General features: G+C 40.2%; 1 protein-coding gene across 6 annotated transcripts in view; it reads right to left on the bottom strand.

Moving 5' to 3' along the window:
* CCSER2 (coiled-coil serine rich protein 2) overlaps window positions 1-18,324 on the bottom strand; it is a 61,739-nt gene extending 43,415 nt beyond the window's left edge. For 3 of the 6 annotated variants that reach the window (XM_014250383.2, XM_014250385.2, XM_088059537.1), the window contains exons 1-4: window positions 18,220-18,324; window positions 17,367-17,551; window positions 5,062-6,541; window positions 3,962-4,164 (exon numbers count right to left, since the gene is read on the bottom strand). In XM_014250383.2, coding sequence (XP_014105858.2) covers window positions 3,962-4,164; window positions 5,062-6,502 — 1,644 coding nt within the window. In that variant the 5' untranslated portion in view covers window positions 6,503-6,541; window positions 17,367-17,551; window positions 18,220-18,324. The remainder of the gene's footprint in view (window positions 1-3,961; window positions 4,165-5,061; window positions 6,542-17,366; window positions 17,552-18,219) is intronic. The other 3 variants (XM_014250384.2, XM_088059539.1, XM_088059538.1) reach the window with 1 other exon arrangement.
* Window positions 18,325-18,774: the final 450 nt, after the last annotated feature.

The raw sequence follows: 18,774 nt of genomic DNA, 5'->3' as shown, positions 1-18,774 counted from the left end.
TTTCAATTATTATTCCATAATCCTATGCCCTTATAATTACATTGATGTTCATTCTGCATATACCCAAAAACACTGGTTTCATTTATTTCAGGAAAAATGAACACAGCACAGATTCACACTGCTACTGGAGTCTACCAGAAAAAGAGGGCAGAGAACTCAATCTGACAGTACAGGGAGCACTCTGAAAGCTTCCTGTCCAAACCTATTGGCCCAAATGAAATCGCTTTAACAGAAACAAAAAAAAAAAAAAACCAAATCACATCACAAGAACTTCCTCTCTTGTGAATATTACAGAAAAAAGCCAGAACTATTACAATGTCTTCAGTTTCAAGTTTTGCTTCTTGCAGACTTTGAGCACTAGAATATTGCAGCATCTTTAAAAACAGTAACAGCTGTACTACCCATCCTTCTCAATGTAAATAAGGACTTGCACGTGCCGAAAACATTTAAAGCTTCACTCTGAACAGACACATACTAAAGCTTCTGGTTCTCATGTGTCTACTTAATGCACTGGAGATGAGAAAACACCTCAAACCTTGCTACAACAAGAGAGGGTAAGCAAAGGATCCATGAGACTGGTCAGGATGCCTGTTTGAGGCTACACTGCTTACACGTATGGTGAACAGTATTTTCAGAGAAAAATTAATGAAACAAAAAATCTAGCAAAACTAAACTACAACCAGGAGTTGTACCTCCCACTGCTGAGCAGCTTTCTGCCATGAAGCAGTAAAGGAACTAGGCATTGCAGTCAGCAACTAAATCCCAGGAAAGCAGCAAAGAGCACAGCTAACATCAAGTGAGAGCATCTATAGATAAACACTTCCATTCCTGCTAATTTACACAGCCATTAACTGCTCTGCTAAGCATCAGTCTGCTCACACAGAACTGAACTTGGTGCTCAGCAGCAAAAACCACCTGTCAAAAAGACTATAAAGAGCAACAACAAAATCAGTGCTTAGAAATTTGAAAGGAGTTCAGAACTTAAAAAGTTATCCAAGTGATTTGTTGACTTTGAAAGTGGAAATGGAACAACAGTGGACTCAGTTATTTTCTGTTACGCTATTAGACAATATTTTCATCCTTACAAAAACCCCACACATTTCCTATCAAGCTCTAAGTTCCCCCTATGATATTATTGAGATCTGTATGATTCTTAAACCTCCAACACTGGATTACACATTTTCTCCATAGCTGTTCACTCAGTTAGTAAATAACAGAAGGACTGTACTAAAAGAGGCCAAATTTATTTTATTCTTCATCCCCACGTCTTTAAAACCAAGATGTACTGAGAATAGCAAAGATATTGGCTTTTCTGTTCCCCAAAAAGGAACAATGAGCTTCAGAGGCCAGCAAATTCCTGCTGTTGCCTTCCTATGCTGGTTCTCATTTCAGAATCCCAGTTAAAATCCCTTTTACAAAAACTGCCCTTCCAAAGATGATTCAAACACTCCTAATCTAAGATCACCCAATGGGAGATGCACTGCCACCTATGGAAAAGCTTAGGAAAAGCATTTAGCATTTGTTAATACTAAGGATACAGCTTAAAAGACTAACAAAACAACAGCAGGATGGAAATGAGGAAGAAAAAGGTGAATTGTGCACTAAACATGACCAATTACTCAGCACATAGTTCCCTGAACTGCTACTCAGCCGCAGTGCTTCTACTCACCCCAGCCTGGTGCCACAGGAACTCCAGAACTACTGCTTTGGTGACTGCCCTGGAAATACTAAATCCAAGGGGCAGGCAGGCTGGCATTAGCCCAAGCACTCCAAATTCTTAAATCTGATTCTCATCAATTGGATTTTGACACACAGATATGAACTGCTTTTAACTCACCACAGTAGAGGATAGAAACTGCATAATTTGATCACGTATCTCCCAGCAATCAAAACATCTGACGTTTGACTAATCACAATAATTATTCTCAATGCCTTCACTTTTTTGTCTTTATACTCCTTACTTGCAAAGAAAAGGAAAACCTTGGAACAAAAGCTTACAGCAACCTACTCAAGAGCACAATTTTTCAGAAATAATGAAAACTGCACCAGAAATTCTTCTGCATCTTCAGATTAGAAAAGATCATTGTTTAATCTTTAGGCTAAAGAAATCAAATATATCATAATTCCTACCAAAACCAAAAAGTACAGGGAAAAAAAAAATCCCATAGTAAGTGGTAATGCAACACTTCAGAGCTACATTTTCCCCCTCAAAACTCAAGCTACTGAAAATACACTTCTGTCTTGCAAAAACACAACATGCTCTTGATGCGTTTCTCATTCAGATAGAAGTCACAGTACATTAAGCACTGAAATTCTGGCGAAGCACTAACAGAATAAAAAATCAAAATGGGTAGAAACAATACATGATCTTCTAGATTTAACATCAAGTCTTAAAATCTCTTCCTTTCTCCACCTCCTCAAAAACAACTGAATATATTCTTCCATTTTTAAGCTGTCTCCAAGAGCTTTTTACTTTCAATAAACAAAGAAATAATCCAAAATAGTGAACAAGAATATAAAAGATTTCTAATGTACTTCTGCTCCACATGGCTTACAACAGCTTCTGTCAATCAACACATTGATTCAACAGCAACTCATACCCATGCACAAATTAATTCACAGGGCCTACATGTATCAAAACCTAGATATATACTCCAAAAGCACAGTAAAAGAAGTGTCTTCCATTTGTTTGTTACATTTCAGAGTATGTATCAAAACACCTATATTTAAAATTTATGAAGGACAAAGTTTAAAAATTTCCCTCTTTTTTTGGCATGTGTCTGGAGACAGGGATGCTTGTTTTAGCAGTGGCCTCCATGAAACTTGGGTTTTCCCTATAAACACCAATAAAGCTACAAAACTCATACTACAAAACTCATACTACAAATCTAACAGCTTTTCCAAGCTGGCCACAATTGCCACAAAAAGTTAATAACCACCGCTAAACTCTTTTAAGCACTAGATCCCAACATCATAATTTAAGACGGAAACAATACCACAAGCAGCTGAAAATATATCAGCAATTCATATCAGTTACACAAGAAGAATATAATTGCGTATCTGTGGCCAAGTCTTAAAGTGTATCAACATTACTAAACTGGCAGAGGTGACAGAGTACCTGACATGCCTTAAACACACAAAGAATGACACATCGATTAAACCTAATTGGTTTTGTCAAATGTTCTGATTGTTAACATCATGTTAATAAAATCCAAATTGCTTAATTCAGAAGTCTGTGCAGATAAAGGGATATGAACAGGACAGACAAACAGAATTCTCTTCTGGCCCACTAAAATTCTAAGGTTGGCTCCCTGATCTCAGATGGAAGATCACAGCAACAACTCTTCATACACTCATATTTAATGATGCTTCTTGCAGATTAGTTTGACTTTAGCAGCAAGAAAAAGGTCATGCTGTACTACTGTATCCCACCGGAGATGTACAAAGAGCCCTGCTACAGTGAGCTACAGCCAGGTCTCTACCTCAAAGATGCTATGATTGAATGAAGAGAGAAAGCAAGTATCTGCTTCAGCTCACAAGGGCCCTTTGAGCACACAGTACAGAAACAACAAATGCAAGAAGCCACAAAGGCAATAGCTATTTTCTGGCTTTTTCACTCCTATGTTCAGAGATTAGCAGGAGCTATTGAACCTATCCTTTGCAGAAATCAAATTCCTTTATTCTTTGTGAGCACTGCTATGAGATTGCATAAGGACCTGTTTTGTCCTGACTTTAGATTAAGGGAAGAAAACAATGTGTGCAAACAGCCAGATCAAGGCCACCTGCCCAGAAACAGGAGCTCCTAAACAAGAAGTTTCACAAAGCTATCAACTACAGAGGAAAGAGGAAACAATTATAAATTTTTTTTAAAAGCACTAATATTTAAAAAATATATTTAATAAGCAATAAATGTAACATTTTTAAGATCCTAAAAATGCAAGTTAAGAATATAGATACATACTATGCTGTTCATTTCTGAAGAGTCGTAACTTCCACACGGATGGACACTTCCTATAGGTTCCAGCCCTTCCTCATCCCACATATATGTGCCATCAGAGCTGTCAGATGGAGAAAGTTCAAAGGAGGAGCCAGCTCTGTAGTTCATCTCTGAAGAGATGACATTCTCAGTAGTGTGTTTTGTGCTTTCACTGTTGTCATCCACTGCTTAAAGAAAACAGCATCAGTTAAGATTCCAAAAACAACCCAGTATTCAAAAAATAAACGTTAAAATGCCTGTACTACTGTGCTACCTTTGCTGGAGCTGTACTGTAACAGAAATATCTGAAAGCTTTGCACAGTATTGTTCCCTCATCCCAGAAGGGGGAAAAGGTCAAGGTGGCTTGGCAGCTACAACCAAGGAATCTTCCAACCCACATCTTTGCTAACCTTTTACATTGCCCTAATTCACCCACCGTGGAAGCTACTTTCTAGAAATCTGCATCTCTTTAACATATTAGAAGGTGGGTCCAAAAATATATCCTTTGGATCTAGTCTCTCAATTGCACCATCTCTCAAACCAGTTTTTACCATGAGAAGCCCATCAAAGATTTGAAAATGTGGCTTTCAAAAGCATCTTCTTGTGTCTTCAACTAATTTTTAAAGAATTAATATGCATCAGAAAAACAAAAAATACCCAGTAACAATCCTGTTTATAACTGAACTAATTCAATTACACATCCTACACTTATTTCCACTACTTAGAAGCAGTTACAGCTGTTCTCTGCCTACAGAGGTGGAGGGAGCATGAGGTGAAATTTTCTTAAAATATCACCAACCCAGAAAATGAATGGCAAAGCAAGGATATGAGGAATCCCACAACCACACCACGAATGTGTTTAAATGAGGTCACCCTCATTTTTATCACAAAGAGTTCCTCAAAGTAATGCTTGGGGAAAAACTACAATGCAGAAAAGGCACAAGCAAACAAATATGCCAGCATAGATCAGTTCCATTCTGAAACAAATCATAAGCAACGGGCAATTACATTAAATAACTTAATTATCATTACAGAATTTTGATTTAGCACCTAAATTTTCAAACAGAACATAAAAAGATATTTACCAGACACATTTATATCAAGCCAGTCATCAGCATTACAGCAAGATCCTCCACCTTCCTTGAGAGACGTGAACGGCTCGATGGATGTTCTGCTCCCATGCTCTAATTTCTGAAGGCAGCTCTCCTTCTGCCGGATTTGTACAGTTCTGTTTGCCTCTTCTATATCTATGAAATCATCACTGAAGTCTTCACTCAAATCGTTTTTCTCAGAGGATGACAAAGAAGATATAGATATTTCATCTCCATCATCACTCATACACATCACTTTTGACCCATGTTTTCCCAGACTTTCATGCAGGCCCTCACCAGGTTCTGTTCTTTGAGCCCTGCTCTCTAGAATACTGTTTTTATCTACAGCTCTATTGATATTTGCTGAAATCTCCACATTCTCCACAATGCGCGTGTCCGGAGCCACACTTTTGCTGCCATCCACAAGGGATCCAGCATCCCCAGCAAACCGCTGCCTGGTAGGCTTCAGCAGAGAAGGCCGACCTAATCTGTATCCATAGGAAGGTGCTGACCCAGATCCATTTGACAGCGGGGGTTTCTTAGAACAAGGAGCTGACATAGCTGAGTACGGTCTGGTAAATCCATACCTCATCGGCTCATTTCCATTGGGTACATCCAACTGACACGCGTTTCTTGACAGCAGAGTAGACCTCTGAGCTGTCCTGGCAGCAAGATTTTGACTATGGTAAGGCCTTGTAAGATCCACAGCTTTATTAAAGGAATGTGACCTGGTTAGAGATGCAGCGGGAAGGAAAGAATTCTGAATGGAATGTGAAAAACTTTGTGATCTTACCATTTTGTCACAGGAAAAAGCCTTGCTATTGTCTGTAGACTGTGCCAGGCTTTCTCCTGAATTTGTCCTTGTGGTACTGGAATTAGCTCTAGGTCTCTGCAAACCTACCACTGGCCGATTTCCATAGAATCCATTTAAATTTGATCTTGGAGCATTGAGTCCAGAGTATGTCCTTCCTGACAGGGTACCTTTGGTGAATTTAGCTGAACTAGAGAGTCCAGGTATAGACTTTGGGTTTAATTCCTCAGTAGAAGACACAAACATATTGGTTTGCTTTGCTGCTTTTGACACAACCGAAGCAGTACTGTTCAAACCCACCCTGAGCTCATCATTGCCCAATGCTCTTTGAGATTGAGGATACTTCTCAGAATCAATTAATTTTTCATTACAGTTGCGTTTGGTGTTGGGCTCTCTCCCATTCTGATCATTAAGCTGATATTTGTTTGATTTTTTCCAGTTGAAAGCAAGGGAAGACATTCCAACAGTGCCATTGTGCTTGCCAAAATTTTTGCCACCATTACTCCCTGCTAAATTCACAGCCGTCCCGTTTGGCATAGGTTGCAAAGCACTCCCTAAAGTTTTCGTTCCATATTTCGGTAGCCTGGAAACCAAGGATGTCCTGTTTTGATTTTTTTCTTCCATGAGCTATTGGGTACATTGGTCCTTAAAGGGTGCTTGAATCTAAGAAAGAAAAATAAAACAACATTAAACCTGAATCAACCACACATTAAACACAGTTTTCAATATATTTGCAGCTATATGCTTCCTAGACTCCTATGCCTAACTCCAACCGTGCTGATAAAAAGTAACCCAGATACATCTTGTGAACTCAAGTTCCAGCAGTTACTTGGCAGTAGTATGTTCTTCAGATCACAGCTCACTCCCCCAAATTTCATTCTCTACATAAACCATCTTTTTTTTGTTTTCCTTTTGTAATCTATAAAATAACTTGAGAAGGTTGGATCATTTTTTAGTTTTTTTTTTTTAATTTACCCATTTTCAGCAACAAACAGAACTTTTCAACTGTGTTACAATTACTAAGTTACAAACTTAAGATTTAGTATTTTTAAAATAAAAACTTATTTATTTTACTTAATTTTTTAAAATTTTATTTAACATTTATTAAAATAAAATATGACATAGCAAAACCCTGTGATCAGCAACATAAACCTGCAAAAACTATAATGTAAAATCTGACTAAAAGCTAATTTTTTGAGATTGCTTTCAATTTCCCCAATGTCTAAAATATAGGAAATAACTACTCATCACACATCTCACAACAACATGTTTTGTTCCCAGACCTTATGGATATACCCAAATCAAGATCCACATTCCTAATCATTCTTTCCTCTTTGTATGGAGACTGTAGTCTATTTTGGAAATCATTCACATTACAAAACCTGAAGTGCAGTACAACAGTTGAATAAGGTCAGCATTAGTAACTGAATTTAAAAGTTCTACTTACTCAAAGTACAGAAAATAACTTGTGTAACCACAGCAAGCATTACTCTAAAGTGAGACACTCCCTGAGCTGCAAGACTCACTAAGAAACACTTAGTTTCTTAGTGATACAATCGAAGATATAACCAAAGATAAAGTCCAAGTGGCATTAAATTCATGCAAACTGAAATACCCTTAGGATTTGTCAGTGAACAGGATGCCCCAGAGCACTACTTCTGGAAGCTGATCTACATTACAAAGACAGAAAGAGGAAGGTACTGCAGACAGGGCATTTAGGGGCTTCTAACTTGTGAAAACATCAGAATCCACATTCTGCAACTGGCGTGTGCATTTCCATTTTGAAATACAACACAAATCCTGACTTTTCAAACACTCAGCAAATTCTTGCACACCAGACATTGCCCTCATCCAGGTGTACAAAGAAATACAAAAGTATTTCCCCCTGGGACCAGCAGAACATTTCATACACCGCCTGCATGCACACGGATTGAAGTTTCTAATGTCACACCTCTTGCCTACATTGCATCTGCATACCTTGCACAGGAAAATATCATCAAGCTTTAATAGCAACATCAAAGATCTTTACGTCAACTACATACAATAAAGCACACCCTTTTTTTTAATACCTCCATGAATAAAAAATAGCCTTTAACACGCTGATGAATTAATTCCCAGCAAGAACCATACTGCAGATCCCTGAGAAGATAACCTGACTCTAAAGAACTAGCAAGTCTTGTGAAGTAATCTTCCAAATTGAAAAAGTTAAATTAGAAAGCTGCTAATTTAACTTGCATGCTTTACGGCTAATTCCCTTTTCACATCTATCTACCACCTCTTAGGTGACTGCAAAATTTAAATGAGGCCATTTAATTAGATTACTTTAATCCTCCACCAAGTACTGCAAACTAAATTTGAAAAGAATACCTTTCATTTCTCTAGGAAGGGCTCTTGCTCATTTATCCTTGATTAGGCAAAGACAACACAGTATCTTCATGAAAACCATACTGATAGCCTAGAACACTTCAGATAATTAAATTAAAAGACAAACAATACTTCTCTGTATTTTATCAGCTGTGTAACTGTTAACTACTGCACCACCTTCTCAAGTACAGGTTTAATTTGTTTCATTGAAACACAATGTCATCAAAAAAACCAGTAAAACTTAACAGCATCATGTCTGGCAGATGTTCCCCAGAAAATGGGGAAATTTCTTATTACAGTCTCTAAACCTTCCACAATCTTTACATGTGTTTAGTAGGAAACATTATGCTAGCCTAGCAATGAAACTCCCTTATCAAGCAGCAGTGTGCATACCAGTTAGAGTATGATTTCTGCAGCCCAGAAGACTCAATAGTATTTCAATTGTGGCCTGTTGTACTATGAAAAAATTCAAAGTATTTTTAGACTTAAATAATCTACGGATTTTTAAAAAAACTGACATTTGGGCAAACAAGTTTTATATTCTTTGCCTTGGGAAATACATTATCCAGTGCACACAAGCCTAATCAGGAATTAAGCTAATTATAAAGAGCCTAGCCTTATGTAATGATCCAGGGAAAAGGAGTTAAAATCCACAAACCCCCTCTGAAGTATAATCTGAATTAAATGAAAAGCTGCTACATCCTTACCTTCAAGGATATTCAGGATCCTGGTGATAAGCAAAAGGATATTCATTCTCACCCTCCTTGGTACTTCCTCTACAGGATTATTTACACCTCAGTCAAATCCTGCACAGTTAGTTTCAACTGGCAAGCACAACATTCACTCTAACTTCATTCACAGTTTGTTTCAGCACCACCAGGAAGGCAGTTTCCTATATATTAACTACTCTGCAAAGTCCAGCTTTGCATCTGAGATTCTGCCCTACAGAAGAAGACAGCTTAAAGATTGATACATTTGAAAGCTTAAGCACCTTAAAATACTTCAAGCTATGAAGCTTAAAATACTTCAAATACTATGATCCCTGCCACCAGGAAGATAACAGCATTTTCCAGTTCCAGATTCCTGAATAGGACCGAATTCCCCTCCTATTGTCACAGCAGTGTGGAATACCCAGCTGATGGATGAAACACATCTGACAGACTGGTGACAGGCCAGAGCAATTCCCCTCTGCAGATCTTCTGCCATGCCAACAGTTTCAGGTCTGTGTTTCATTCACAGAAATTTAAGGGCATGTGTATTTCAACTCTGTCCTGTGTACAGCTTATAAAATCATCTCTTACACTTCCGGGTTATTAAAAATACATTAGATCAGTTATGTGAAAATATCTTATTTCCATCAATGTAGGGAGGTATTGAAAGTCATCAGGGAAAAATCTGTGAGGTTTGCAGAAGCAGCAAAAGGCTTCCTTAGCACTTGCTTAAGAACACTGCAAGATGGGCAGCATGACAAAAGTCAATTTTCAGCTTTAAGAGGACCATGGGAGCTTAAAAAGAATGGAAGAAACTGGCAAGAGATCCAGCTGGTAAACACCTGCTCTGAGCATGAGGAGCCCTGGGGAATTCAAGATCATGAATCCTGAGGAAATTGTGCATGCTGTATGAATTAAAATAAATCAGAATGCAACTAGAAATGCTGATAGCTTCAAGATTGAACTTTGAGTATTTACATTTTTTTGTGTTGTTTACTCTGCACAGAGTTCAGTTCAGTCAAAAATATCACCTTCAGTCCAAGATCCAGTAAAATTTATCAGCTCTGCAGTAAAATCCTCCAAGCCTGCCTTCTTTCTCCTGTCTTACATCTCTACAAAACACTTGTTCTTGAATCAATTCCCAATGCTTTACCAAGGCATCCACGAATTTTAGCCACTCTCCCTTGTCCTATCCAAACACCAGCCTCCCTGACACTGCGTTCTGAAAGTACCATAGTGAGCAATCTAGCAAGAAATTCCAAGATGGTGAGGGCTTATTGTAGTATTTCTCTGAAATTACCTTGCTTTTTTTTTTGTCCCAAGTTGTGAGATTCTGTTTTCAGATCTCAAGGTATCTTAGAGATACATCCTTTTCGGTTTTTCCTCCCTCGCACTAATGAGGTTCTACCTGCTTTGAAGGGTTGATGCATCAAACACCAAAAAAACAGTTATCCAAGCTGCTCTTGTGCTCAGTTTACTGTCAAAATATATTAGGTCAAAGAACATGAGCAGAACATGATAATGAATAAAGGCAGAAGGAGCAAGACATACATCATAAAGAGATTGGAGTTTTAGTGTTTCTAACATTGAGCAGTATCTTTAGTCAATACAGTAGAAAATGTGACATCCCCTGCCATCTCTAAAAGCATTCTTGCTATTCATCAGAATTCTTAATGTTCGATAAGGCAGAAGGACATAAGCACTTACTGGAGAAAAATAAATAGGTAAGTGCAGTTCTATTTTGTAGAAGAAATCCACCACAATATTTCCAGAATCAAAACCTCCCTTTGCATCCATCCCTCAGGGCCACACTGTCAATTCACTCTGCCATGAATGCTGTTTACACAGAGTATCAGGCACCTCAACGAAGCAAAAAAGGGCTAAGTGTTATCTGCCCAAACAAGAATACTCTGTAATTGTTGCCCACTTGTGCTTTTCATATTAGTAAAACAAAAACTATGCATTTTAAACTCCAAATTTTTACATCAAACCTAATCAAAACATTGAAATAAAACAGGGTATGAGTTATCATAAGCCCCTTTAGATTTTATTGAAAAAAAAGTCAGGCAAATTTTAACTACAAGAAAAACTTTTGCTAAAATCCTCTGTCTTGAACAGGTAAAGTTGCACTGATTTTCATCATTCTTATACAACTAACAAGGTGGAAGGCAATCAAGGTCCAGATGTTTAGCCAGCAAGGAGCAGCTTCAGCACAAAGAAAAGAAGGTGGAAGAGTATAACTGAGGGTACAGATAAATTACTCCCAGTAAAAGAGAATATCAGGGTCTGCGAAGAAGAAGGACTTGACAATGCAATCTTGGGTTCCTCTTAAGTGTTAATGCAGGTTATTATGGTTTGTTCATAAATGAGACATGAAGTGCAATGACAGTTACTCTTTCCTGCTTTACTGTTGACAATCTAACTGCTGTAAGGGACAGAGGTCAGAGAGAAACTGGAATAAGGCACTAGAGATGCATGACTCCTCTCTGAACCTGCTATTCATCTGATGCATCCTCTTGGAGGAAGTCATCAATTCCTTTCTTCAGCAGATCTTGTTCAATCTGGACGAGCAATGTCAAGCCTATACCTGCAGATATAAACACCAGACAGCCCTTGCATAACCAGCTCCAAAACACAGGACACAGAGCACAGTGGTTTTCACTGGCATCCAAAGAACACAAGGCCCAGATGATAAAAGCACTACATTAGGTGTGCTGACCCTTGCAAGAACACTGCAAGAGGTGAGAAGGATATATTGCCATATGCCAGAAGCAATTAACATAATCATGACCAATACATCTGGCTCCAGTGCAGAAACACCCCTGTTAGAAGGAATTAAATTATGTGGATTACTTCACTCGTGTTATGCAAGGAACAGCCTCCTGTGAACTGAACCAATCCAAGAGATTCAACCTGAGTGAGCAAGTCAAGCTTCTTCACTAGGGTTGCTTAATAGCTCTTAAATAGCAAAAGATGCAGATGTCTTCAACATATTTGTAAGAGAAACAAAGAGCCTTTACTTGTTTCTCTCTTTGTTGATACTTTAAATTGTTACCAAATTTGCAGGGATAACAAAAATAAGGGGAAAAACTGAAGTAAGAAAGGACAGACACTGCCTGCCTTACAGATCCAACGCCCTGCAACCTAATGACGAAGTCACACAGCTACAAAGAAGCCAAAACCTGTTAATCATTCACCATCACCACCTCCCAAACCCTTCCAAAAACAACCCCAAACAAACATACTGTGACTATAAAGCACATTTATATCTAGGTTCCTATGCTGTATTAGTATTTCCTTGCATTTAGCAAGATTTCTGTCCTGGAAGATAAGCCATAATTGGGTATATGTTTGTGTGCAAGTACACAGATTATGGAAAGACTCTCCTCCCTCACATCAGAGTCTTTTTTTCCAAGGTTTCTCACACAGGTAAATTTTTGGCATTCTTACATGATGAGTAAGGCAGCAGGTAATCAGAAACCCACCTTTCAGAAGAGTTTTAAAGGTAGCATCACTGCTAACATCATAAAGCCAATTTAAATTTTATGTGGTGGCTAAGATTGACTGGAAAATCCCAAAGAGGAGTTGCAGCCTAGAATTAAAGCTTTCTACCGGTGAAACGTCAGATCTTGATCTCCCCTTAACACATTTTGTGATTATGTCAGCATCAAAGCAAATGATAGCAGGAACAGGCCCCTGCTTCTGCTGATGGTATTAGTCCTTCAGCAACAGCATTTCACATGGGTAATTAAATCTGTCTTGTAAGAACAAATCCAGAAAAATTGCATCTGTCTCAAAAGCAATGTCCTACTGCAAATCAGTAGGAATTGCCTGTTCTCTAGCAAACATTTCACTTATAAACAGAGGAATGACCCTTTTTTCCTCAGGACTATCCACTGTCACCAAGTGATTAAAACATACTATTTCTATCTCTAACTCTTCTAGGAAAGATTTACTTCACCATTGACTGAGTAACCTGCTCAAATAGTTGGTTACCAGTTACTGTTTTCTACTTCTTCTCACATAGTAATACATGCTAAATCCTGGAGCAGGATTTTCTTGCTGATAAGAACAGGCAGGCTGAAAGCCAAGTGAAACTTGGTATACAACTAATTATAACTGGAAATATCCCTTTTTAGACTGCCATGTTGTCCATCCTACTCCTCTGGTTTGTTTATTCAACTGATGCATATTTTCCATGTAAAAACACTGGCTGTCTTGAGCTAGAAGCCTCTCACACTGGTACTAACATATTTTTCAATACATATTTTTCAATGATTAAATAATGACTAATAACAGATACAATACTTCCTGTTTGAACTGCTGCTGAACAATTTATCTAAGTGGGCATCTTAAGATTAAGAATTTCCATGGGTTTAACTCTTCAATGAGGCTATGCTTTCAACCAATATCTAAGTTGCTTTTCTTTTCCCCCCTCCAGCCACATACACTCATTCTTTCTTTCTTTCTTTCTCCTGCTGCCTGAGTAACAATTCTAGTTATAGGTTAAGCTGAATGGCAAGCAGAGGTAATTGGAAGAGACTGCATGTAATTCATAGACTCACCAGTACCGGGATATCTTCAATAAGCCTGAAGAGGTTCACATTTGATAACTGAGCAAGATTAGACAAGATGAAGCAGTAAGAAGATAGAAAACAATAGTTCTGAGATTTTCTTTTCTATATATTGCCAATGCTATTTCAGCATAATTCAGTTTTTCACAGCCAATTGTGATCTCGAGAACAAGAACATGTCAGCACATTGCTACGTATCTAAAAAACAAATTGCTAAGTCAGCCACTGCTGGGTTAAAAAAATACTAGAAAAAGGACTGACAAAGAAAATCTTTAACACTGCTATCATGAAAGACAGACAGTGAATCCTGGATAAGCTGGAAATATTATATAAATCATGGTATTTCACTGTGCATGGATCATGGCAGCTCCATGCCCAGTTCAATTCTCCATACAGTGCCGCCAGTCAATTTTCTTTTAGAGGTGAGGAGTATAAAAATCCCATTAGTTCCTGTGGTTGCCTTAAAATAAAAATGCATCAAGGAAGGGATGATCAGGGCAAACACAGAATGTGACTTCCTCAACCTTCAACCACTCTCACGTCTTGGAATTTCTTAAATCTGATGCAGTTTGTTTAGGAGCCCTCCACAGATCTTGTCCACTATTTTTTGTAACCTGTCCTTGAACCCCCAAACTTCTTGCATCCTTCACTGCCTTAAGCAAGGAGCTCCAGAACCCCAATAACGATTCTGTCAAGGTTATTTCACTGTCTTGCACAGATTCCCAAGGAAAACTACTAAAACTACTTCTAAACTCCCTACATTGCCAGAAGAGGCCACCGATACCTATTCTCCTTGCTACCAAACACACCAGTTTGTTTCACATCTATGTGCTTTCACGAAGATACTGTACTGTACGTAATTGTGTGTATTATTTGAAGTTTGACTTCTCTTTAACATCCACACTTTCAGCATTCAGCTGAAACTTGCTCATTTGTAAACAACATCTTTAAAGTATAATTTTCTTGCTATTGAGTTTAATTTCCTTAGTCCTGGACTCAATACAGCTTCTGTCTACAATTCCACTGATATAAATCAGTTCCCAGTTCAACACCATACTCCCTGAAAATGCTGCATACCAAACAACTTTGTGAGTTTGCCACAGCATAACAAATACCGATATGTTTCTGACAACAGACTGACAGCCTCCAGTATTTTTATGTGTGTTCTGTGTTTTTCTACCAGCTTTCTGATACACCAACAGCTATACTGGAATGTACTTCTCAAGGTCAGTTTCCAACAATGTGAAAGACTCAGATATTTGTTATGTCCTCAGAGGTTTGCAACGGAAGGCACAAAAAAAAAAAAAAAAAAAGATTCTCAGAGAAACTGAGATGTAACTTCAGTTACAAGTGACAATTTGTCACAGGATCAATTTCAGAGTTACACATCTATGTTGTATTTTATTCAAATTTACAGGAAGGTGATACATATTGTTTGTTTTGTTTAATCAGGATCTCAATGTAATCATAGTAAAGCTATAGTTATCCAAATTACCATTTCAGAAAGCTTTCATGATTAAAAGACTTACACAGAAAATTATTTTTTTCTGCTTTTAACTCTGTTTACTGATCGACAAGGCTACGCAGGTTGACAGATTGTGCTCCTCTCCTCAAGTCTCCTGCTACTGACAGCAGCAGCCTGGATCTTGTCAAGTTTCTGCCTATGCAAGTTTGCCTGAGATGAAGATTACTCAAAAGCCACAGCATCCCTGAACTCATCAAAAATATATAACAACATGGTTATGTAGTAATTTTAACATGTAAGATCAGAAAAAAAATAGCATTTAGGTAAAGGCAGCATTTAAAACAATTTACAAAAAAGAGTGTGAATTGAATTATCATCCAAATCCACATTGTAGTGATAAACTCTGCATCCATCCAGAAGAGGAGATTTTTCAGTCTCCAGCCTAAAGCAGATATATTATTGAGTCAAGAGAAGCTGGGACATTCAGTTCTCCCTGGATGCTTCCCTTGTGCTGTGTGTGTGTCACAAGCCATCTGGGCTGATTAGCCTAAAAGCACAGAACTTCTTAGGCTTCAGGGAATAATTGCAGAAATTATTTACAATTTAAGGGTTATTCCTGATCCATAAATTGTTCAGCCACCTCATCTAAGTAAATTCTTATCACCCATTTCCTCTAGCTAAGAAGCCAAGCCTCCTTGCAGTGAGGACATTGCCAGTATTTCTTCAATAAAGGCCATTAAAATGCACTCTGCAGAGCAGGACCTCAACTCAGCCCAGACTAAGTGCTCATGAAAAACCCAACAATCTGCAGTGAAACAGGCATTTTAGCAAGAACTTGCGACACCAGTTCCCCATGTGACCAGGGATAAGCAAAAACCTCCACCCTGAGGAGACTTTCTTCAATTCCTATGGGATATTGTCAGCAGAACTGCTGCAGCTGAATCCTCCTTTTAGAACAGAGAATGACTACTGAGCAAAGTCCAGATCTCTGCAAATCCAGCTACTTTTGATAAAGGAGGAAACAACATTCTCAGAATATCTTCCAACATGCACCTACTTGGTAGCAGTTTAAGAGTGAGCTGGAGAGTGTTTCCAAAAGCTATGAAGAACTGCAAAGACCAAATTTAAACTTTGGAACAACAATTTAACGCTGTTGGGATTTTACTGTAACATACATGTGTGCAGGTATCCAGAGATTTACATAATCTGTTTTTATTGCTCCAACTGAAACACAATACAGGATTTTCAACCTAATTATCAAAAGCACCATTAGTATTTTGATCTTCTTAGCATCCCTGTTGGCATGGGACTTAACCCTGCTGAAAGCTTCTAATTAAGATGGTGCTGCTGTTTACAGTGAATACTGGCTAAAAGAGAACACCACAACCACTGTTGATATATTTCATCATATTACTTTCTGTAATCTTATATTCCTTCATCTCTTCTCCATTTTTAGAGATCCACACTTTCTAAAGATTCCAGGCAAGCAATGTTCATCTCAGTATTGATGGCATGACGGCTTTTTACCTAAAGAGCCCATGCCAACATTTCCTAGTAACTGGTTTATTCCAAATAACCAATCCCTCTTAAAGGATGATCAGGTCCAAAAGTAATGGATTTTACTCCAATGAGCTTTTACACGAACAGTTCCACTAAACAGGATTACTCATTAGTATAACAATACATTAAATGAGATCATTATGTTAATTGAAACTATTTCTACAGTTTCAACAGCTTTACAGTTAAATGACAATACTGGGCAGTTTTTGGAACCCAAATATTGATATTTTTATAACGAAAAACACTATCCATGAGCAGAAATTAAATCTCAACTTCAAAAGCAACTTTCCTACTCTAAGTTGTATATCAACATAGACCCTTGGCTGACATTTAGGTAGCTGGTTGCTACTCATGTCTCATTTGTTAGGCCATCACCTCTTCAGTTTGGAGGCATGTAATCAAAATGGACCGATAGAATTTAGAGGTATGTGATCATTACATACATGAGAAAAAATCTTGCCAATTCCATTCGTTATCAGCAAACAACATAAATATTTACTGCCTCAGGCTAACCCAAGAGTTTTGTGTCTCCATAAAAGAGAAATTCAGTAAAGTCTAGGTAAATATGTGAAGTGGCTCTCAATTATAAAAATGTAACAAAATGAGAACTTAAGATTCAACTTCATTTCACTTTTGACACCTTCTTAACAAAAAAGTCTATTCTGCACCAAATCAAGGCTCAAAGCCCACAGACACCAACAAACCTGCCACAGAAATGAACTTCTAACCCTGCATGATGCACCAATTCCCCTGAAAAGTGCTTTACATCTTTACACAACATACCAGATTGAGTACCAGATAGAGACAATACTTACCTTAATTTGATGTTTGGCCTGGACACTAACGCTCTGCCACAGCATAAAGTTCCCATGCAGTTTTGCTTTCTTAAGCTGAAGATAAACAGCTCGACCTCCTCCAGCTCAAAGTTAAAGGCTGAGGTTGCCTACGTTTCATTGTGTGCCAAAGTACATTTGACAGAACGCGAAGTGAACATCAGGCTCTGGGTGACGAAAGCAAAGTCTCAGTGTCATTAAAGCGAAATCACCACGACGTACAGAACATCCCCTTGGTAAAAATCTCAACAAATCACTGCTAAAGTAGATATGCCACCATTATCATTCTTTTCCACCGTTACTATTTTTTTTTTTTTTAAACTGTTGTCTTTGAACACACACTGGGTGCTTTTGCTTCTTCCCCTTTTCGGAGATTAAAACCCTCGAGATACGAAACCTCACGCTACAAGACCTCTGTGACCGGGGCTCGCAGCAGCTGCTCCCAAGGCACCCGAGTCTCCCCGAACACCGAATTACAGGGCGCACAAACCACCGCAGAGCCGGCACCGGGGCGCTCCCTGCGCCGGGCCCGCCGTGCCAGGCTGCCCCCGAGCCCGCAGCACGGCGGGCGGGTCGCCCGTGACATTCAGCCGGCCCGGAGGGGAGCGCTGCACCCGCCGGGGCCGTGCAGGAGGCCGCCCCGCCCGCCCGCCCCCGGCCCCCCGCGGCCCGCGCGGCCCCCGCTGCCGCAGCATCCCCGGCCGAGCGGCGACCCCCGCCCCGGCGCAGGGCGGCGGCGCTGGGAGGAGGGCAGCGGCCGCTCCCCGCAGGCAAAGAGCCCCGATGAGGGGCGGGGGGCGGCGCGGGGGTGGCGGCGCGGCCGCCCCGCACTCACCGCCGGACGGTGCGGGCCGCTGTCGCCTGCCGGGGCAGGGCCGCTCCGCGCCCTCGGGTCCCGCCGGCCGGCCCGCGCAGGGAGGGGCGGAGGGCGGGACCCCGCAGCCGCCCCGCGCCCCTCGGCCCGCCGTGACGTCAGCGCGGCCGCCCCGCCCTGCCCATGGCGGCGCCGCGGCCGGGACGTGTCGCCGCATCTTCATCTTCGCACCCATCGCACCCGTGTCCCCCCTCACCCATGCCCGCCACCTCCCCCATTGCCGCAGCTCCCCCATCGCACCCGTGTTCCCCCGCACCCGTGTCCCCCATTGCCGCATCTCCTTCACCGCCCCCATCGTCCCCTCCGCCGTGGCCCGGGAGCCACCGGGCGCCTGGCCCAGCGCGGCCGCCGCAGCCCGGCCGTGTGACGCTGCTACCGGGAGGGCAAGGCCCGCGGGCCGCCTCTGCCAGCCTGCCTCAGCAATGTCGAGCTCGCTGGCAGAACCAAGGGCAAATGGGAATTAAAAGCTTTGCAGGAATGCGCCTGCGGGTGTCCCGGCCCTGAGGCGTGGAAGGG

The sequence above is a fragment of the Pseudopodoces humilis genome, chromosome 9 (assembly GCF_049639895.1).
Source record: "Pseudopodoces humilis isolate 2021_Gansu_Grassland_sample_001 chromosome 9, ASM4963989v1, whole genome shotgun sequence".
NCBI lineage: Eukaryota > Metazoa > Chordata > Aves > Passeriformes > Paridae > Pseudopodoces > Pseudopodoces humilis.
Note: the sequence above shows the minus strand (reverse complement) of the source record. Positions and strands in the feature narration are given on the sequence as shown.